The sequence below is a fragment of the Rana temporaria genome, chromosome 3 (assembly GCF_905171775.1).
Source record: "Rana temporaria chromosome 3, aRanTem1.1, whole genome shotgun sequence".
In the NCBI taxonomy this organism is placed as follows: Eukaryota; Metazoa; Chordata; class Amphibia; order Anura; family Ranidae; genus Rana; species Rana temporaria.
The window spans coordinates 15,126,939-15,149,686 of NC_053491.1; the positions used below are offsets into that span (position 1 = coordinate 15,126,939).

The window sequence follows — 22,748 nt, forward strand, 5'->3', positions numbered from 1 at the left end:
TTTTTTAAGGGTATGGGTTAATGATTATTTATGTATTATTACATATAATTAATTAATTTGATTTATTATTTATGATGATTTTTGATATTTCTGTATTTATTTTACATTTATTCATTCATATATTATTACTATTTTATTTGTAATTGTTTAAGGGCATGGGTTAATAATTATTTATGTATTTTTACATATTATTCATTTATTTTATTTATTATTTATGATGATTGTTGTTTTTTCTGTATTTATGTTACATTTAATTATTTATATATTATTACTATTTTATTTATCATTTTTTTAAGGGCATGGGTTAATGATTATTTATGTATTATATTACTATTTTATTTATCATTTTTAAGGGTATGGGTTAATGATTATTTATGTATTATTACATATAATTCATTTATTTTATTTATTTATTATTTATGATGATTTTTGTTAGTTCTGTATTTATTTTACATTTATTTATTCATATATTATTACTATTTTATTTATCATTTTTTAAGGGCATGGGTTAATGATTATTTATGTATTATTACATATAATTAATTTATTTTAATTATTTATGATGATTTTTGATATTTCTGTATTTATTTTACATTTATTTATTCATATATTATTATTATTTTATTCATCATTTTTTAAGGGTATGGGTTAATAATTATTTATGTATTATTTCATATTATTAATTTATTTTATTTATTATTTATGATGATTGTTGTTATTTTTGTTACATTTAATTATATATATATATATATATATATATATATATATATATATATATATATATATATATATATATATATATATATATATATTTTTTACTATTTTATTTATTAATTTTTAAGGGTATGGGTTGATTTTTATTTATTGTATTATTACATATTATTCATTTATTTTATTTATTTATTATGATGATTGTTGTTATTTCTGTATTTATGTTACATTTAATTATTCATATATTATTACAATTTTATTTATCATTTTTTAAGGGTATGGGTTAATGATTATGTATGTATTTTTACATATTATTCATTTATTTTATTTATTTATTATGATGATTGTTGTTATTTCTGTATTTATGCTACATTTAATTATTCATATATTATTACTATTGTATTTATCATTTTTTAAAGGGTTTTTAATTATTATTATATTATGCATTTATTTTATTTATTATTTATGATGTTTTTTGCTATTTCTGTATTTATTTTACATTTATTTATTTATATATTATTACTATTTTATTATTATTATTTTTTTTTAAATTTGAGCAAAAAATTGCGCAAATACGACCGTCAAAACGCACAAATGTGCACATAAAATGTGCTCTGGGTGCAAAGTAGTTAAATAATTATGGACTAAGGGGCAGATCCAGGTAGATCGGAGCATTCCTCCGTCCGGCGTAGCGTATCTATGATACGCTACGCCGCCGTAACTTACATTTTTTTTTTGGTATCCTGAAAGGATTTCCGCCGTAAGTTACGGCGGCGCAGCGTAACTTAGGCGGCGTAAGGGCGCGCAATTCAAATGTATGTGATGGGGGCGTGTTTTATGTGAATACGCCTTGACCCGACGTAAACAACGTTTTTTTTTCAACTGCGCATGCGCCGTCCGTGGGGGTATCCCAGTGCGCATGCTCGAAATTAAACCGGAACGAGCCAATGCTTACGACGGTGACGTCATTCTACGCAAATCCCTATGCGCGAACGACTTACGCAAACAACGTAAAAAATTCAAAATTTGACGCGGGAACGACGGCCATACTTAACATTGAGTACGCCTCATATAGCAGGGGTAACTATACGCCGGAAAAAGCAGAGAGCAAACGACGTAAAAAAATGCGCCGGCCGCACATACGTTCGTGGATCGCCGTATCTAGCTAATTTGCATACTCGACGCGGAATTCGACGGAAACGCCACCTAGCGGCCGCCGGAAAACTGCACCTAAGATCCGACGGCGTACTAAGACTTAGTACGCCTGTCGGATCGATCCCAGATGCCGTCGTATCTTGTTTTGTGGATACAAAACAGAGATACGACGCGGAAACTTTGAAATTACGCCGGCGTATCAATAGATACGCCGGCGTAATTCTTCTGTGGATCTGCCCCTAAAAGTTTATTGTAAGTAACACAATTCCAGACAACGATTGTCAATGGAAAAGGACGTTTTGGGTTAACCAGCAGCGGAGCCGGGTGGGTAAGCACTAGCAGATGGTCAGGCAGAAGCTTGGGTCTCTTTGGTTTATGGTTAGAAACATTTCTCACCATTCTTGTGATTCATCTGCTTGCCGATTTCCCAGAGTATTCGTGTGTAGCACACAATCATGACGCCCAGCGGAGTGACAAACAGGGTGCAAAACGTGAACATGTTGTAGGCCGTCTCCTGCCAGTGCTGGGGAAAGCTCCCGTGCGTTGCACACTGTGTGAAATTTGCTTCAGGGACCGTCCGCAAACGGAACAGGAAGAGCTGAAAAAAAATAAAAAATGTAAATATATCAGCTAAAACCTGCATAGCTTTTTCACAATAAGTGAACTGGCCTCAGGTGATACACAGAGATTAAACAAATCTTACTACATAAGTTGTATCTATTTATCTGCAGTCCTCTCACCTCTACATCCATTCAAAGTTTGGAATTTACACAGCATTTCTGAGCTTTGGAAGGCAGGGGGCAGGCTTTGAGTGCTACACACTGCCACAGTATAGAGAAGGGGAGCTGAGTGTAATCTGGGACCAGAGTGGAGGGAATGGGCATACCCACCTCCAGGGCCGCCATCAGGGGGGTACAGGCATTACACCTGTAAGGGGCCCGTTGTTCTTCAGGGGTCCGACTGGCCCCTTTTCCGTTTTATTTTTTATTTTTGACCACTTCAGCCCCGGACCATTTTGCTGGTCAATGACCAGGCCACTTTTTGCGATTCGGCACTGCGTCGCTTTAACTGACAATTGCGCGGTCGTGCGACGTGGCTCCCAAACAAAATTGATGTCCTTTTCTCCCCACAAATAGAGATTTCTTTTGGTGGTATTTGATCACCTCTGCGGTTTTTATTTTTTGCGCTATAAACCAAAATAGAGCGACAATTTTGAAAAAAAATGAATATTTTTTACTTTTTGCCATAATAAATATCCCCCAAAAATATAGAAAAAAAAACTATGGGCCAGATTCACAGAGGAAATACGCCGGAGTATCTACTGATACTCCGGCGTATTTTCAAATTTGCCGCGTCGTATCTTTATTTGTAATTCACAAAAAAGATACGACGGCTTTTGGTTAAGATTCGACAGGCGTACGGCTTCGTACGCCTTCGGATCCTAGGTGTAATTTTCCGGCGGCCGCTGGGTGGAGTTTGCGTCGTTTTCCAGCGTCGGGTATGCAAATTAGCTGATTACGGCGATCCGCGTCGCTAGTCGGTTTTTCCCGTCGCAAACTTAGGCCTGCTTTTTCATGGCTTATATTTAGACCAGCCATGTTAAAGTATGGCCGTCGTTCCCGCGTCGAATTTCAAATTTTTTTTTTTGCGTAAGACGTCCGGGAATACGAAACGACGTAACGCACGTCGCCGTTCAAAAAATACGTCGGGGCGCCGTAATTTCGCGCAAAGCACGTCGGGAAATTTTTACACGGAGCATGCGCAGAACGTTCGGCGCGAGAACGCGCCTAATTTAAATGGTACACGCCCCATTTGAATTAGGCGGGCTTGCGCCGGAGGGCTTTACGTTACACCGCCGTAAGTTTACATGCAAGTGCTTGGTGAATCAGGCACTTGCGCTGAAAATTTGCGGCGGTTTAACGTAAAGACGATACGTTACGCCGCCGCAGATATATGTGAATCTGGCTCTATTTTTTTTCCTCAGTTTAGGCCGATACGTATTCTTCTACATATTTTTCGTAAAAAAAATTGCAATAAGCGTTTATTGATTGCAAATGCGTGCGGATAAAACCCCTGTTTTTAACGCATACTGTTAGACAGGTTAATTTGGTTGCTCTGCAGGCTGGTCGATAAGGAGGCTTGGTTTTTCCCTGGGCATTCCCCAGGTTTTGTTGTTACCTTTTTCAGGGGGCTTTAACAGTGCACTGGGTAGAGCGCGCACCCGCCGCACCTAGGGTGACCACGTGTCCCCGATTGCCCGGGACAGTCCCGCATTTTGCAGGTCTGAACTGGGAACCATGGGCCAGATTCACCAAAGAGATACGACGGCGTTTCTCCCGATATCCCTGTTTCTATCTATGCGCCTGATTCATAGAACCAGTTACGCACAGATATCCATAAGATCCAACAGGTGTAATTTTTTTACACTGTCGGATCTTAGGATGCAATACCGCGGCCGCTGCTGGGTGGAGTTTGCGTCGTAAACCAGCGTCGGGTATGCAAATTAGCAGTTACGGCGGATCCCCGACGGATTTTCGCGTTCGCTACGTCGTCCGTAGTCAAGTTTCCCGTCGCAATTTTAGTCGTTATTTGACCTGCCCTAACTTTAGTCAGCAATCGTATTGCTGTCTAAAGTATGGCCGTCGTTCCCGCGTCGAAATTAAAAATTTAACGTCGTTTGCGTAACACGTCCGGGAATACGGAAGTACGCTACGCGCGTCGCCGAGTCTGAAAAATGACGTCACGGCGCGCAAAGCACGACGGGAATTGCGAAACTGAGCATGCGCAGTAGGTCCGGCGCGGGAGCGCGCCTAATTTAAATGGCACACGCACATTTGAATTGGCCCGCCTTGCACCGGAGGCCGCCGGTGTAGTTTTCATCGCAAGTGCTTGGTGAATCAGGCACTTGCGATGAAAACCTGCGGCGGTGTAACGTATCTACGATACGTTACGCCGCCGCAGTTCCATGTGAATCTGGCCCCTTCATTCCAGGACAATACAGTGTCCCGGAATGAAACTGACACAGCCACCCTCCCCCGGGGCCAATCTGATGCCCCCAAAAAAAGGCCGCCACATCACCGCTTTACTCACTAACAGTACTTGTCCTGGCCAGGAATGCCTGGAGGAGCACAATCCCCGCCCCCTGCTTGTGATTGGAGAAATCATAAATCCCGCCTCTTGTGTCCATTCACTGTGCTGTGATTCGTTACGCTGATTTTTGGAAAGATGGGGCCTTACGCGGCAACATTTGTGTTGACACTTTATGCAGCGTTAAGCTACTTCAAGCGTTTTTAAGCTGGTCCCCTTCCCCACTTTTGGAGACGGCGCCGCGGCGAAGCTCAGCCCCCCTCCTCCTTCCTCTGCTGCTGGCCCGATTAGAAAGCGTAGCTTGCTTCGCACATGCGCATTAGAGAGCTGGCTGTGAAGTCGAAAGGCTTCACTGCCGGGTACCCGAGTACTAGGGTGACCGCATTTCCAAACTACCATTCAGGGACACCCCTCCCTTCCCAAAAATCAGCATGTGGTGTAACGAATCACAGCACAGTTATTGGACACAAGAGGCGGGATTTATGATTTCTCCAATCACAAGCAGGGGGCGGGGATTGTGCTCCTACAGGCATTCCCGGCCAGGACAAGTACTGTCAGCGAGTAAAGCGGTGTAGCAGAGCTCAGAAATGAGCAAACATGAGCGCCCCCATCAGGGCTGGGGCAAGAGGTGGGCAGGATGGGCAGCTACCTGGGCACTGTGGTATCATGCGAGATGGGAGGAGGCACCACAAGGAGATGGCGAGAGGGGATTTGTGTTGGGTGGGGAAATTTATGGGGCAGCAGAGAGTAGGAATTGTTCTAAAAGGGGAAATTTGTGGGGTGCTAGGAAGGTGATTTAGGGGAATTTGTGCTGGGACAGGGGATGGGGGAGGAGGATTTGGGTGGGGGAATTTAGGGGGGCAGCAGACGGCATTGTTCTAGAAGGGGAAATTTGGGGTGGAGGGGTGTTAGGAAGGTGATTTAGGGGAATTTGTGCTGGGACAGGGGAAGAGGTTTTGGGTGGGGGAATTTAGGGGGGCAGCAGGCAGCATTGTTCTAGAAGAGGAAATTTGTGGGGTGCTAGGAAGGCGATTTAGGGGAATTTGTGCTGGGATGGGGGAAGAGGATTTGTGGCAGGAGGGGAGATTTTGGTTGTTTGTGCTAGAAGAGGTGACATGCTAGAGGGGGTGGGGGATTTGTCCTAGGGGGGGATATTTTTTTGGGGGGAGGGGGCTTGGGGAGAGAAAGGATTTGAGTTAGGAGGGGAGATAAGGGGGCAACGATTTGTGCTGGGAGGGGATGGTTTCAGCAGGGGGATGGATTTGTCCTGGGAGGAGGAATTTGTGCTTGGGGAAAGTAAGCATTCAGATTAGTGCTCAGTTTTTTTTGTTGGGGGGGGGGGGGGGTGCAGTTTGGTATGTTCGCCCTGGGCTCTAGGTGGCCTTGTCCCTGCACTGGCCCCCCACAGCAAGCGGCTTGCTTTGGGGGCACTCAGCAGGGGGGGAGGAGCCATGAGCGCATGTCAGGGGATCAGAGAAGAGGAGGATCGGGGCTGCTCTGTGCAAAACCATTACACAGAGCAGATAAGTATAACATGTTTGTTGTTTTAAAGAAAAAATTAATAGGTTTGCAATCACTTTAAATGATATAAATAAAATATAAATGATACTTTTAGTAGCTGTATTTAAAGCAAGCATTTTTTAGTCCGTGGTCCATTGAGAATTTCCTTTTACACTGGCATATTGCTGAATATTAGTGGCGCTCTGGGATTATTACATTAAAACATATGGCTGTACACAGACTTGGTACATAAAAAATAAAAAATGTTGACCTTACTGCTACAGAATCCATTTCTTAAAGGTTTGTGTTGTTAGGTATCTATTGTAGAATTAAACTGAGATGATCCATTACAGTGAAAAAATAAATAAATTCTGATGATCTGGCCAGCAACACACTTCAGCCCCTTCATGACCAGTCCATTTTTTGCGATACGGCACTGCGTTATTTATACTGACAATTGCGCGGTCGTGCGACGCTGTACCCAAAACATTTTTTTCCCACAAATAGAGGTTTCTTTTGGTGGTATTTGATCACCTCTGCGTTTTTTTTTTCCGCTATAAACAAAAAAAGCCGAGATTTAAAAAAAAAAAAACATTTATTCTCTGCTATAAAACATATCCAGTAAAAAAAACTAATTTATTCATCAGTAAAGTGGATGTAAACCCAACATTTTTTTTTTTTTTTTTGATGTCACAATGTAGAGTATAAGATTTCCTATCATCTGTGCCCAGTCTTGCCACACAGAGTTAATCCAGCTCTGAGCAATCCTCTTTTATTGTTCAGTGAAAATTAACAGACTTACAGATAAAAACCTGTCTAAATAAAAAGTCCTTTCCTCTCTCCTTGCTTTGAGTGACAGGTTATTTACATATCTAGCTTGGACATGTTTATCATATGTTATGTTATGTTTATCATAATATGAGGTGATCCACAGTATAAAAAGTGAGAAATCCACCCCTCCCCCACATACCACATCCTGGTAATATACAATGAACTGTGGATCACCTCATATTATGATAAACATAACATAACAAGTATTGTTATCCTGCCAGACCCGCGGTTCTACAAATAGGTCTTATGCCCGTGTTGCCTGACCTATTCTTTTTCAGAAGTCATTGGACAAGGGTTCTCGCCCCCACTCAAGTTTTTTTTTTTTTCCTCCTGCCTTTCCGGGTCCACATTATTTTATATGTGAAGAACTTCGGGGGGTAGGTTCAGCCAGTTAGAGTGGGGCCTTGCCAACTTCTTCACAGCATCGAAAGAAGACTCAGCGAAGGGAATGTCTTATTTTTTATTTCCCTCTTGCTGTTACATCTTCTGAATTGAGCTTGAACTGCCATGTGATACCAGCGCACTGACCGCTAGGGGCAGTGTTCTGCAACGTTCTTATTGCAGGACTGAATTGTACATATTGGCCCAGATTCTCAAAGGAGATACGACGGCGTATCTCCAGATACGCTGTCGTATCTCTGAGTGTGGGCGGTCGTATCTATGCACCTGATTCTTAGAATCAGTTACGCATAGATTTCTATTAGATCCAACCGGGTGGAAGTCTCTTACGCCGTCGGATCTTAAAGCGGGAGTTCACCCATAAATGCTGTTTTTACCCTTAGATGCATGCTCATTTAGTCTAGGGGAATCGGCTAGTTGTTTTAAAATCCAAGCATTACTTACCGTTGTAGAGGGCGATCTTCTCCGCCACTTCCGGGTATGGGCTGCGGACTGGGCGTTCCTTCTTGATTGACAGTCTTCCGACAGGCTTCCGACGGTCGCATCCATCGCGTCACGAGTAGCCGAAAGAAGCCGAACGTCGGTGCGGCTCTATACTGCGCACCGACGTTCGGCTACTTTCGGAAAATCGTGACGCGATTGATTTGCGACCGTCGGAAGCCTGTCGGAAGACTGTCAATCAAGAAGGAACGCCCAGTCCGCAGCCCATACCCGGAAGTGGCGGAGAAGATCGCTCTCTACAACGGTAAGTAATGCTTGGATTTTAAAACAACTAGCCGATTCCCCTAGACTAAATGAGCATACATCTAAGGGTAAAAAGAGCATATTACCGGTGAACCTCCGCTTTAACTGCATATTTACGCTGGCCGCTAGGGGCGTGTACGCTGATTTACGCCTAGAAATATGTAAATCAGCTATATAAGCGAATTCACGAACGTACGCCCGGCCGACGCAGTACAGATACGCCGTTTACGTTAGGCTTTTCCCGGCGTAAAGTTACCCCTGCTATATGAGGCGTACATGCGGCGTACCAATGTTAAGTATGGACGTCGTTCCCGCGACGAATTTAGAAAGTTTTACGTCGTTTGCGTAAGTTGTTCGCCAATAGGGCTGGGCGTCATTTACGTTCACGTCGAAAGCATTGGCTTCTTGCGGGTTAATTCGGAGCATGCGCACTGGGATACTTTCACGGACGACGCATGCGCCGCTCGTAAAAAGCGTCATTGACGTGGGGTCACATAAAATTAACATAACACACGCCCACATCTACCACATTTGAATTAGGCGGGCTTACGCCGGCCTATTTACGCTACGCCGCCGCAACTTTCGTGTGAGAATACGGCACTTGCCTGTAAAAGTTGCGGAGGCGTAACGTAAATAGGATACGTTACGCCCGCACAAAGATACGCCGCTGTACGTGAATCTGAGCCATTGTGTTTTATTTCTTGCAGCTACAGTTAGAGAAATGCTCAGCACTTATGGTTAAACTCCCTGGGAGGAAGGGAAATTTCACACTCGGGCCCGAGAGTGCAGTTTCAAATCTGACCTTGGAGTTTTGTAAATAGTAACAATATTAATATATGAGAGTATATATATTTTGGCCCGGATTCTCAGTGGAGATACGACGGCGTATATCCAGATACGCCATTGTATTTCTGCGTTGCGCTGTCGTATCTATGCGCCTGATTCTTAGAATCAGTTACGCATAGATATCTGTTAGATCCGACAGGCGTAAGTCTCTTACGCCGTCGGATCGTAACTGCATTTTTACGCTGGCCGCTAGGTGGCTATTCCGTCGAATTCCGCATCGAGTATGCAAATTAGCTAGATAGGCGAATTCCCGAACGTACGCCCGGCCGACGCAGTAAAGCTACGCCGTTTACGTTAGGCTCTTCCCGGCGTATAGTTGCCCCTGCTATATGGTGGCATAAGTGCGGCGTAACAATGTTAAGTATGGCCGTCATTCCCGCGTCGAAATTTGAAAAAGTTACGTCGTTTACGTAAGTCATCCGTGAATGGGGATGGACGTCATTTACGTTCACATCGAAACCAATGACGTCCTTGCGACGTACTTTGGAGCAATGCACGCTGGGAAATTCCACGGAGGGCGCATGCGCCGTTCGGGAAAAACGTCAATCACGTCGGGTCACAGTGCATTTACATAAAACACGCCCCCCTGATCCAAATTTGAATTAGGTGGGCTTAAGCCGGCCGATTTACGATACGCCACCGTAACTTACGGAGCAAGTGCTTTGAGAATACAGCACTTGCCCGTCTAAGTTGCGGAGGTGTAACGTAAAGCGGATACGTTACGCCCGCACAAAATTACGCCGCTGGACGAGAATCTGGCCCTTTGTATGTTTTTTTTTTATATTTCCTCTGCAGGTTATTGGACCCACCTACTATCAACACTGTCGGAGAATGGGCAGCATAGATAGATAGGGCTGTGTATGTGATTGTACTGTCATAGTTTTACTGCCGTGTTTTAGGACACTAAGATTTGTAATCCAAAATTTGTAATTATGGTTTTCTCTCTTTTGCTACTTTTACTGTTTAGCAGATATCAGGCTGGCATTCAGGCTTGAATGCCTTAGGACACTGGGGACAGTGTCATTTCAAGTGAGGGGAGTATGTAGCGCCTGTGTACTTTCGTACAGAGGCTATATTTAAATTTAGTGGGGGAATGAGAGAGTTATGTTGCTCTCATTCCTTAATTTGTTAAATTTGGCTGTCGCCAAATCTGGATTGTCCTGTGGGTCAGTCTGTGCCCCAGGGATGCAGTCTCATCTCTGGGAGGCAGGTGGTGCCAGAGGGGGTCTAGGCGGAGCCGCTTCTTCTCAGCAGCCAATTAGAGGAGTTTTCCCTCGCGGGGCATGCTGGGGAGGGGTATTTCTGTGGCGGAGGCTGTTGTTTGGGGGTTCTTTGCGGGTTCCTGGTTCCAGGTGCGGCACCCAACTTTAGGGTGTGCGCACATCACAGGCCCCACCACTATGGCCTACCAGGCCGGGGTCGCGTGCTACGCAGAGTTCCTGACTCTGGTCCCTCATAGCCCGGAGCAACTGATACTGCCAGGGGACCCCAGTGACTTACTGGGTTCCCATACCTATTGAGGAGATCCCAAGCTGGGTGCTGTTCGGTGGGGGATCGGTCTGAGGAGAACCCGGAGGCAGGTGATCCAACAGAGCTTGAACAAACCACCGGGGATCTGGGTGACTGGACACTGACAGGTCACATTCAAACTGTCAGTCGGTGACCCCAAAGACAAGCTGGGAGGATTTGCTCTATTGTTCAAACTTTCTAGCACTAGGCCTGTGGCAGAGGTCTCGCCTTAACATCCCAATTTAATTAGAGCCAAGTCGGTAGCAGAGACTTGTTCCTCCCAGAAGCTCTAAGTGGCGCTCTGGCTGCCAGGCCTGTAAGAGGGGTCTGTCCAGGGGCACTTCACCCACTCCGGCTGGAGTGGCGACGTGACGAATACAATTGCTAAAGGGCAGGACTGCCTTTACTATCCATAGCCTGATTCTGTGAAGTTGCTTTTCCTTCACCAACCTATCCTGTCTACCTCAAGTTGACAAGTTGGTCGTGTTTGACCAGAGAATAAAGCATTGAAAACGTCAACCAACGATCTGGACATTCTGTTTACTGCTCTCAACATCACCATCACCCCTAGACACAGTATAGAGGTAACTTAAATACGCCGATCCCAAATCTAACCAGCGGCTCCTCCGTGGTAGCGCTACATATATATATATATATATATATCATAATCAATTATCTGATTGTGATATACCGTATTTTCCGGCGTATAAGACGACTTTTTAACCCATGAAATTGTTCTTAAAAGTCGGGGGGTCATCTTATACACCGGTAACCTAACATGCAGACCGCGGCCGTCCATTTTTCAAAAGCCGCGCATCCTCCTTCTGCTGTTGCGTGATAGGCGGAACACTCAGCTTCCCAGCAGAGCCAATGTTCAGTGTTCCGCCTATCATGAATGCCCTCTCGTCCTCGGTCTCGGATGAGAGGGCATCCGTGATAGGCGGAACACTGAACACAGTGTCTACTGGGAAGCTGAGTGTTCCGCCTATCACGGAACAGCACGAGGAGGAGGCGCGGCTTTTGAAAAATGGACGGCCGCGGTCTGACAGATTCTGCATGTCAGGGATAAGGTAAGGGATCGTCGAGACATGCAATGGCACAGTGAGGTATGCAGTGACACAGTGAGGCATGTAATGGTGCACAGTGAGGCATGTAATGGGGCACAGTGAGGCATGTAATGGCACAGTTAGGCATGTAATGGTGGCACAGTGAGGCATGTAATGGTGGCACAGTGAGGCATGTAATGGCACAGTGAGGCATGTAATGGTGGCACAGTCTGGCATGTAATGGCACAGTCTGGCATGTAATGGCACAGTGAGGCATGTAATAGTGGCACAGCCTGGCATGTAATGGTGGCACAGTCTGGCATGTAATGGCACAGTGAGGCATGTAATGGCACAGTGAGGTGAGGCGAGGCATGACTAGTAGGAAGGGGGTCGTCTTATACGGTGAGTATATCCCAAAGCCAACATTTTAGCTGGAAAATTAGGGGGTCGCCTTATACGCCCAGTCGTCTTATACGCTGGCAAATACAGTATATATATATGTTTTTGTTTCAGTTTTTTAGATAGAAGGCTTGTACTCCAAAACCAGACAGCATCCCCTGAAGAAGCTTGATATATGGGCGAAACATGTTGGGAAGTCCATCATATAGTGCTGTCTTGATAACATTGGGGTAGATTCAGGTAGCAATTACGCCTGCGTATCCATAGATACGCAGCGTAATTGCTAAGTAGCGCCGGCGTATCGACTTTCTGTATTCAGAAAGCTCGATACGCCGACTGTAGCCTAAGATATGACTGGCATAAGGCTCTTATGCCGTCGTATCTTAGGCTGCATTCTGACGCTGGCCGCTAGGTGGCGTTCCCGTAGTGGTCAGCGTAGAGTATGCAATCTGCATACTCACGCCGATTCACAAACGTACGCACGCCCGGCGTTCGAGTTTTACGTCGTTTGCGTAGGGCGCTTCCGTCGTAAGGCTGCTCCTGCTATTAGGAGGCGCAGCCAATGCTAAGTATGGACGTCGTTCCCGCGGCGCGTTTTTCGAAATTTGCGTCGTTTGCGCTGGACGCCATTTACGTTCCCGTCTAAGCAAATGACGTCCTTGCGACGTCATTTACCGCAATGCACGTCGGGAAAGTTTCTCCAAGCTGGACCAATTTTTCTATGCAATGTAAACCATACCTGGAGTTCAACTTTACGTGCAACTCCAGGCACAATGGCCCAGATTCAGAGAGCAATTGCGTCTGCGTAACCATAGTTACGCAGCGCAATTGCTTACTTGCCCCGGCGTATCGAATGCTCCTGATTCAGGAACCTCGATACGCCGACTGCAGCCTAAGAAATGACTGGCATAAGGCTCCTTATGCCGTCATATCTTAGGCTGCATTATTACGCAGGCCGCTAGGTGGCGTTCCCGTTGTGGTCAGCGCAGAGTATGCAAATTGCATACTAACGCCGATTCACAACCCTACGTGAGCCCTGCGTACGCAGTTTACGTAGTTTGCGTACGTCGGTTTTTGCGTAAGGCTGCCCCTGCTATTAGCAGGGGCAGCCAATGCTACGTATACCCGTCGTTCCCGCGTCGCAAATTAAAAATTTAACGTTGTTTGCGTAAGTGAATCGTGAATGGCGCTGGGCGCCATTCACGTTCACTTTGAAGCAAATGACGTCCTTGCGACGTCATTTGCCGCAATGCACGTCGGGAAAGTTTCCCGACGGAGCATGCGCACTACGTTCGGCGCGGGAACGCGCCTAATTTAAATGATCCACGCCCCCTACGGGATCATTTAAATTACGCGCCCTTACGCCGGGCATTTTTGAGGAGCGCCCACGCAAATTACGTGGCTACTGCTTCGTGAATGAAGCGTATCGCAAATAATTTGCGGGGGCGCAGGGCAAAAACGGGACGCTGCGCCTCCGTAAGAAGTGCGCAGCGGTACCTGAATCTGCCCCAATGTCTTTTTTGGAAAGAGTAGGGTAGATCTTCAGTCCCAGTGGCCACAAGTAATGGCCAATCTCCACAATGGGGACACTAGAGGTGCAACGGATCAATGACTTCGGATCGGCACACACGTGATCCGTGGCGTGCCGCAGGACAGCAGAGCAAAGCGGTAAAAAACACATTGAAATTGTCTCCGCTCTGTTCGGAAAACAGCCCGCCTGCTCCTAACCACGCTGTGATAGACAGAATGCGTGTCCAATGCGCTGATGTGTTTTGTCTATTACAGCGTGGGCTTAGGAGGAGGTGGGGCTGTGTGCGAGCAGGAGTGGAGACGTTCAAACATACGTGCGGTGAGTTGGTTTCTAGCAGAGAATGTGCTGCTGCCGTCCGTCCGTTCCCCCCACACCTCTCCCGGCTGGCTCTGCCCCCCTCCTCCCCCCAGCTGCCAAGTCTCCTGTCCTTGCTGCAAATATCATACAGTGAGAGGGGTGAGCTGTGCTCTTCCCATCTCAACTGTGAGGACTGTTTTTGGAGGTGACAGGGTTAACAAAGAGAACCTGTCACCTTCAATTGCTACGACACAGGGAATTGTTTTCTCCTGTGTGATAGCAATGAAGCTAAATGTAAAAAAAATAAGAAATAATAATTCAATTAATAAAAAAATAAGTAATTAAAAAGTAAAGAAGAAGAAAAATATTAAAAATAAAAAAATTATACAAAAATTAAAAAAGTAAAAACGACAAGCTACAAAAAAAAGTGATAATGTAATAATAAAAAAAGAAGAAACAAAAATATTTGAACTAACCGTGCCGCCCCTGCCATCCAACTGCTATTCTCCAGGGGGGGGGGGTTTGGTTGGTGGGGAGGGGGTGCATTGCAGAACCTGGCCTTGGGGTGGCAGGGAAAGGAAATCCAGCCCTGCTGGCTGCCCTCTCAATTCTTCCACCCTGGCGAGGCGGCAATTTGGGGCACATTGAGGCGGCAATTTGGGGTACAGTGAGGCGGCAATTTGGGGTACAGTGAGGCGGCAATTTGGGGCACAGAGAGGTGGCAATTTGGGGCACAGTGAGGCGGCAATTTGGGGCACAACGAGGCTGCAATTTTTTTTGCTGATCCGAAAAATTATCCGATCCGTGACTCCTAATCCGAGGAACGATCCGAACCGTGAGTTTTTTGATCCGTTGCACCCCTAGGGGACACAGAACTCCACTTTTAATTATAATAGTGAACTTGAACGTATTAACAAATCGTGACCTCTACCTGGGGTGATGCCAGTAGCAGACTTCCGATCCAAGCTGTCCACAGCATGATGCGGTTGCGTTGCCCAGCACTGGTGAAGCTGAGGGGGTACAGGATTGCCCAGTGGCGGTCCAGACTGATTACCACCAGAACTAATGCAGCAGAATACATGGCAAACAGCTTTCCAAAATTAAGGATCTTGCAGGAAAGTTCATCTGCATACCACTGAATCATTATGTTCCACATGGCGTCCAGTGGCATGACCAAAAGAGTCACCAGCAAGTCAGCAATGGAGAGACTGAGGATGAGAATCCGGAGGTGAGACTTACATCTTTTACCACTGATGCTGCACAGGACAGCCACGTTGCTGCACGATGCCATCAGGAAGAAGCAGCAGGTGACACCCACACGAACTTTAGCAGCTGCCGTGAAAGTAGGTTCTCTCCAGGGGCCCGGGAATCCCAAAGCTGAGATGTTGGCATCAGGCACTACCAGATGGCTTTGATTTACGATCGCTAGATGCATGGCCATGTTTAGTCTATAAAAAAAAAAAAAAGAAACATTTAGAATAATATGAGTTGTTGTAAGGTCAGACTTCATTATTTATTTTATTTTTATAAAAATGATTTGTGATCCTCAAACACTTTTAACCACTTAAGGACCGGACCAATATGCTGCTAAATGACCCAAGGGGTTTTTACAATTCGGCACCGCGTCGTTTTAACAGACAATTGCGCGGTCGTGCGACGTGGCTCCCAAACAAAATTGGTGTCCTTTTTTCCCCACAAATAGAGCTTTCTTTTGGTGGTATTTGATCACCTCTGCGGTTTTTATTTTTTGCGCTATAAACAAAAATAGAGCGACAATTTTGAAAAAAATGCAATATTTTTTACTTTTTGCTGTAATAAATATCCCCCAAAAATATATAAAAAAAATAATTTCCTCAGTTTAGGCCGATACGTATTCTTCTACCTATTTTTGGTAAAAAAAATCGCAATAAGCGTTTATCGATTGGTTTGCGCAAAATTTATAGCGTTTACAAAATAGGGGATAGTTTTATTTTATTTTATTTTTTTTACTACTAATGGCGGCGATCAGCGATTTTGGCAGACACTTTGGACACTTTTGACACATTTTTGGGACCATTGTAATTTTCACAGCAAAAAATGCATTTAAATTGCATTGTTTATTGTGAAAATGACAGTTGCAGTTTGGGAGTTAACCACAGGGGGCACTGTAGGAGTTAGGGTTCACCTAGTGTGTGTTTACAACTGTAGGGGGGTGTGGCTGTAGGACTGACGTCATCGATCGAGTCTCCCTATAAAAGGGATCACTCGATCAATGCAGCCGCCACAGTGAAGCACGGGGAAGGTGTATTTACATACTGCTCTCCCCGTTCTTCAGCTCTAGGGAGCGATCGCGACGGGGCGGCTATAAACGAATAGCCGCGCCCTCGTTCCGGATCACTCCCTGAGGGAATCCGACCGCCGCATGTAGCGGGGGGGTCCCGATCGGACCCCCGACCCGCGGAAAGGCAAGGACGTACCTGTACGCCCATTTGCCTGTACGTGCCATTCTGTGGACGTACATATACATGCGGCGGTCGGGAAGTGGTTAATGACATTTTAGATGGCTGAATCAATCAACTTTATGGAGGACTATAAAAGCGTAAGTACATCCAACAATGTTGTGTTAATGTGACGTGAGTAACGTGAGCAGGGGCGGACTGATAACTCATGGGGCCCCTGGGCAATAGGAGATTATGGGGCCCCCGGGCAATAAGTGATTATGGGGCCCCCAGGCAATAGATTATGGGGCCACACAGTATACATACACACAGAATAAACACACACACACACACTGAAAAGGTACTGGAGAGGCGGGGCAGCTATAATCTTGAGATTTTTTTAAAAACACATATTTTTACATACTGTCCCTGGTCTTACTGAGGCTGGCAACCCTGATAGGGCCCCCTAGTGGCATGGGGCCATCGGGCAGTGCCCGAGTGTCAGAATGGTCAGTCCACCCCTGAACGTGAGTTAAAACAAGTACCCAATGATCACGAAAAGGAAGAAGAATGTCCCACCATGACCCATTGGTTGGGATTTTGGTGGGAATGCTTTTAAGGACTTAAGGACAGAAGGTGTTTTTCAGATTCGGCGTTTATAAAACTAAAACATTTTTTTTTGCTAGAAAATTACTTAAAACCCCCCAAACATTATATATTTTTTTCTAACACCCTAGAGAATAAAATGGCGGTCATTGCAATACTTTTTGTCACACCGTATTTGCGCAGCGGTCTTACAAGCGCACTTTTTTGGGAAAAAAATCACTTTTTTGGATTAAAAAATAAGACAACAATAAATTTGGCCCAATTTTTTTATATATTGTGAAAGATAATGTTACGCCAAGTAAAATGATACCCAACATGTCACGCTTAAAAATTGCGCCCGCTCGTGGCATGGCGTCAAACTTTTAGGTTGCATTTTTTGAGCTACAGAGGGGGTCTGGGGCTAGAATTATTGCTCTCGCTCTAACGATCACGGCGATACCTCACTTGTGTGATTTGAACACTGTATTCATATGCGGGCGCTACTCACGTATGCGTTCGCTTCTGCGCGCGAGCTCGTCGGAACGGGGCGCTTAAAAAAATATTTTTTTTTGTTTTCTTATTTATTTTTATTGATTTTATAATTTTTTACACTGAAATACATTTTTTTTTTAAATGTATCACTTTTATTCCTATTACAAGGAATTTAAACATCCCTTGTAATAGAAAAAAGCATGACAGGTCCTCTTAAATATGAGATCTGGGGTCAAAAAGACGTCACACCTCATATTTAGGCTTAAATGCAAAAAAAAAATGGAAATGTTGTCATTGAAAAAAATGACAACAAAAAAATGTCTCTTTAGGACGCTGGGCGGGACTGATGTTTTGACATCACTTCCGCCCAGCAATGCTATGAGGATGGGTGGGGGCCATCTTGCCCTCACTCGCATCCTCACACAGTAGGCAGCAGCTAGGCATGTGCATTTCGTTTCGTTCCGAATCGAAATTCGGACAAATTTTTCATTATTCGGACATTCGGATGCATACGAATTCCCGAATTGCAATATTAATGAATTTACCGAATCCGAACGTTTTCGATTCTGAATCGAAAACCCGCGGACGAAATCGGAATTCAAATCAAATTTTTTTTTTTTTTTCGAATTCCGATCGAATTTCGTCCGCGGGTTTTCGATCTGGAATTCGAAAAAAATATTTTTTTTTTTTGGAATTCCGATCGAATTTCGTCCGCGGGTTTTCGATTTGGAATTCGAAAAATTCCGATCGAATTTCGAAATTATATTCGAAGACAGAATTTTCGAATTCGACCGGATTTTTCGAAATTCGGTCGAAAACGAACGAGTTCCGAAAACGATTTTAACACATGTAACGAACCTAACTTAACGAAATTAATTAAATAACGAATTAAAACGAAACGAAACAAAACAAAATTTTCCCTTTTGCACATGCCTAGCAGCAGCACCTGATCGCCTCCGCCGCTACCGACGGCTCCGGTAAGCGGCGGAGGGCGCGGGAGAGCAGCGGGAGGGGGGGCCCCTCTCCCGCCACCGATAACGGCGATCTTGCGGCGAATACGCGGCGGAGACCGCCGTTATCGTTTACAGGACCGCTCACTGAAGAGATGGATATCTCGGTTGTGGCAGCAGCTGCTGCCGTTACTGAGATATCCATCTTTAAAAACAGGACGTATATATACAGTGGGCGGTCGTTAACCACTTAAGGACCGCCTCCTGCACATATACGTCGGCAGAATGGCACGTACAGGTACGTCCTGTACTAGTACCCAGCCGCGGGTCGTGGGCGCGCGCCCGCGGCACACTCCCGCGACCCGGTCTGAAGCTCCGTGACCGCGGGGTCCCGCGGACCCGATCGCCGCTGGAGTGCGGCGATCGGTCCCCGGAGCTGAAGAACGGCTTCCCCGTTCTTCACTGTGGCGGCTGCATCGATCATGTGATCCCTTTTATAAGGAGACACGATCGATTACGTCAGACCTACAGCCACCCCCCCTACAGTTGTAAACACACACTAGGTGAAACGAAACTCCTTCAGCGCCCCTTGTGGTTAACTCCCAAACTGCAACTGTCATTTTCACAATAAACAATGCATTTTAAATGCATTTTTTGCTGTGAAAATGACAACGGTCCCAAAAATGTGTCAAAATTGTCCAAAGTGTCTGCCATAATGTCGCAGTCACGAAAAAAATCGCTGATCGCCGCCATAAGTAGTAAAAAAAAAAGAATTATAAAAATGCAATAAAACTATCCCCTATTTTGTAAACGCTATAACTTTTGCGCAAACCAATCAATAAACGCTTATTGCGATTTTTTTTTTAACGAAAAATAGGTAGAAGAATACGTATCGGCCTAAACTGAGGGAAAAAATGTTTTTTTTATATATTTTTGGGGGATATTTAATATAGCAAAAAGTAAAAAATATTGCATTTTTTTCAAAATTGTCGCTCTATTTTTGTTTATAGCGCAAAAAATAAAAACCGCAGAGGTGATCAAATACCACCAAAAGAAAGCTCTATTAGTGGGGAAAAAAAGGACGCCAATTTTGTTTGGGAGCCACGTCGCACGACCGCGCAATTGTCTGTTAAAGCGACGCAGTGCTGAATTGTAAAAACCCCCTGGGTCATTTAGCAGCATATTGGTCCGGTCCTTAAGTGGTTAACTGGTTAAAAAGACTGAAAAAAAAATTGTGAAAATGTCAAAAGATACATTCATACGTCAAAGCCTATATAGCTTATTAGGTTTACATCTATTCTTGTCTAACAATTTAGCTACAAATTACCAAGCACTTTGAGAATAATGATGTCTCTGTATTTTTGAGCCTTTTTAAAAGCAAAACTGAAAGATGGGTTCTTCTTCCACTGAATGTAATGGAAAGTAATAGTCTGCTTAAATGGATCTACTTATCCTGGCCGGTTTTCTCATTCATTCCTTACCCAGCCCTAAATATTTTAACTCCCCAGATATTTATTTCTATAGAATAAAACAAAAAAAAACTTGTACATCAATAGACGCTTTACAACTGCGTATTCTGGCGGACATGGCATACATTAATTTTTCACTTTATTACTTAGCCACTCAAGAGCCTGTCCACTAATTCCTGAAAAAATGCACCAGTGTATTAAATTGTACCAATTTATGTCTCGTAAATTGATTGTTAAACTTCTGAGTTGTTTCTCCAATGTATTGATATCCACATGGGCATTTCAACAAATAAAGAGCAAAACTCATCTGGCACGTACTTATATTATCCCTACTTTTTATCTGATAACCCAAATTTGTAGGATTAAAATAAGTTTCCTTGACCATACATAAACATTAAATACAACTTACGCAGGGGAAAAAAAAACAGTACTGCAAGGTCCTAAAAATGTAACGATCAGTGCACAACCTGATGGTGCAAAAAAATACAAGGGGGCTACAGCACGGGGAACATAATTATTTACTCCAGCAAGGACAAAAAGGGACACAAGTTGGGCACTGGGGGGCTTAGTCCCCTAACCTACAAAAAAAAGAGAGTTGCTTACAAAGTTCAGTAGCCCAAACTGAAATTTACACTTATAAGAGACTGTTCAGGGAACTGGTAATCCACTGTAGCAACATTGTGTCTTTACATCTCTCTGGAGTAGCACATTAACAACAGAACATCTTATAATACATATCCCTAACTGATCAAGGCTTGAAATAAGATAAAGTAACTTGCAAACATTATTGCAGATTTAGATATCCGGGTGTACTGGTAGTGAATGTATGAACACTATATGTAACACTATAGAAGGTGGGGCTTTTTTTGCCTCTTTATATTTATTATTAATTTGATTTATATCTCTATTCAAACCCCATTCAAGATGGGGGTGGGGGGGGGGGGGCATTCTATATTAACTGCATCTGTTTAAATCCTAAGAGGGATAAATAATATAGCCACCCTTATATACGATCAATGGTGCTTGATTTCACTACTTTCTAATCTCATCTTTGGAGGTGGCTGTTAAGGGGACCTCTGTTGGATCACTTGGGCCCCTTTTGGAATTGGCCGCCCATCCTTCCATTTGGCAAAATTGTACTGGGCTTTGTTTTAACTGAATACGGCTGTAAGGCACTCTGATCGACTTATTTGAAACTTTATATATATATATATATATAATTCCCTCCAAATATACCCCTGAAAAAAGTATCAACCAGTTCCTGAAACGCGTCGGGTGGGAGCGGAGAGAATGTTGTTTCACATATGCAATCAATATGTAACCTCAGCCGGGCAATTTGAACTGCTCTAATATTAAAGAGGAGTTCCACCTAAAAATGGAACTTCCTCTTAACCCACTCCTCGCCCCCTTACATGCCACATTTGGCATGTAATTTTTTTGAGGGGGGAGTGGGTGCTTCAGGAGAAGGGGACTTCCTGTCCCACTTCCTCCTTCCACCGAGGGGCTGGAAAGGTGATTAGCTTAATCGCCTTTTCACAGCCCCTCCCTGTAGGCGAGCGCCTGTCCAATCGGACGGCGCCGCGCCGCTCGCGCATGCGCAGTGCCGCTCGCGCATGCGCAGTGGGTGCCCGGCCGTGAAGCCGAAAGCTGTCACTGCCGGGTGCCCACACGGCGTTGCTGGAGCCGTGGAGCAGGTAAGTGTCTGTTTATTAAAAGCCAGCAGCTACACTTTTTGTAGCTGCTGACTTTTAATAAACTTAAAAAATGGGTGGAAAACCCCTTTAACAATGGAATTTTAATATGTAGCAATAAATCTATTATTGTATACTACTTGGATATAGTAGTTGCCCCATCCATTTTGGGGGTACTTTTTTGTTTCAGGGAGGACAAATGGGCTACAAGTTGGGCACTGGGGGCTTAATCTCATCACCTGCTTTGTAAAAAAAATAAAAACAGTTGTTTACAAAGTTCAGTAGCTCAAACTGAAATCTACACTTACAAGAGACCTTAAGGCCCCATTCACATTATGCAAATTGGAATCAAAGCCAGATTTCCCCTGATTCTGCCTGTGATTCCAAATTGCAGCAACAAGCATGACGCACGTTGGGTGTCTTATTAGCATCCCAAGAAAGGTGAGATTCTACCATGATTGTCGCACGTTTAAAAATCACGCTAAGCTTGTCCTCCAAAAATGAGCAGGAGCTTCTTTTGCTTGAAAAATGCACATAGGACAGCCCATTGAAGTGAATCGTCTGGCCTATGTGAAACATGCAAAATCGTGTGAAAATTGCTCAAAGAAAATGCTCATCCCCGCTATGCGATATGTGAGCAGAGCCTTACTCCCTTCTCACCTAAATGTCTCTATCTGCCTGAAAGGACAGGACTACGGCTCTGTTTGCACTTTAGAAAACCCATAGTGCTCTGCAAATCTTTTGTCAAACGTTGTTGTTGTTCAGTCGTTTAGTTGTGTCCGACACTTCGTGACCTCGTGGACCATAGCACACCAGGCTTTTCTGTCCTTCACTGCCTACTGGAGCTTGCTTAACTTCATGTTCATTGTTTGGAAGATGCTATCTATCCATCTAGTTTTCAGTTGTCCTCTTCTCCTTTTTCCTTCCATGTTTCCCAGCATCAGGGTTTTTTCCATTGAGTCCTCTCTTCGCATTAGGTGGCCAAAGTATTCGAATTTCAGCTTCAGGATCTGTCCTTCCAGTGAATATTCAGGGTTGATATCCTTCAGATTGACTGGTTTGACCTTCTTGTGGTCCAAAGGGACTTTC

At 44.4% G+C, this 22,748-nt stretch overlaps 1 protein-coding gene across 1 annotated transcript in view; it reads right to left on the reverse strand.

Moving 5' to 3' along the window:
- Positions 1 to 22,748, reverse strand: part of LOC120931124 (gonadotropin-releasing hormone II receptor-like) — a 79,943-nt gene that overhangs the window by 16,545 nt on the left and 40,650 nt on the right. Inside the window, exons 3-4 of the mRNA XM_040342288.1 lie at positions 14,987 to 15,503; positions 2,263 to 2,464 (exon numbers count right to left, since the gene is read on the reverse strand). Coding sequence (XP_040198222.1) covers positions 2,263 to 2,464; positions 14,987 to 15,496 — 712 coding nt within the window. The 5' untranslated portion in view covers positions 15,497 to 15,503. The remainder of the gene's footprint in view (positions 1 to 2,262; positions 2,465 to 14,986; positions 15,504 to 22,748) is intronic.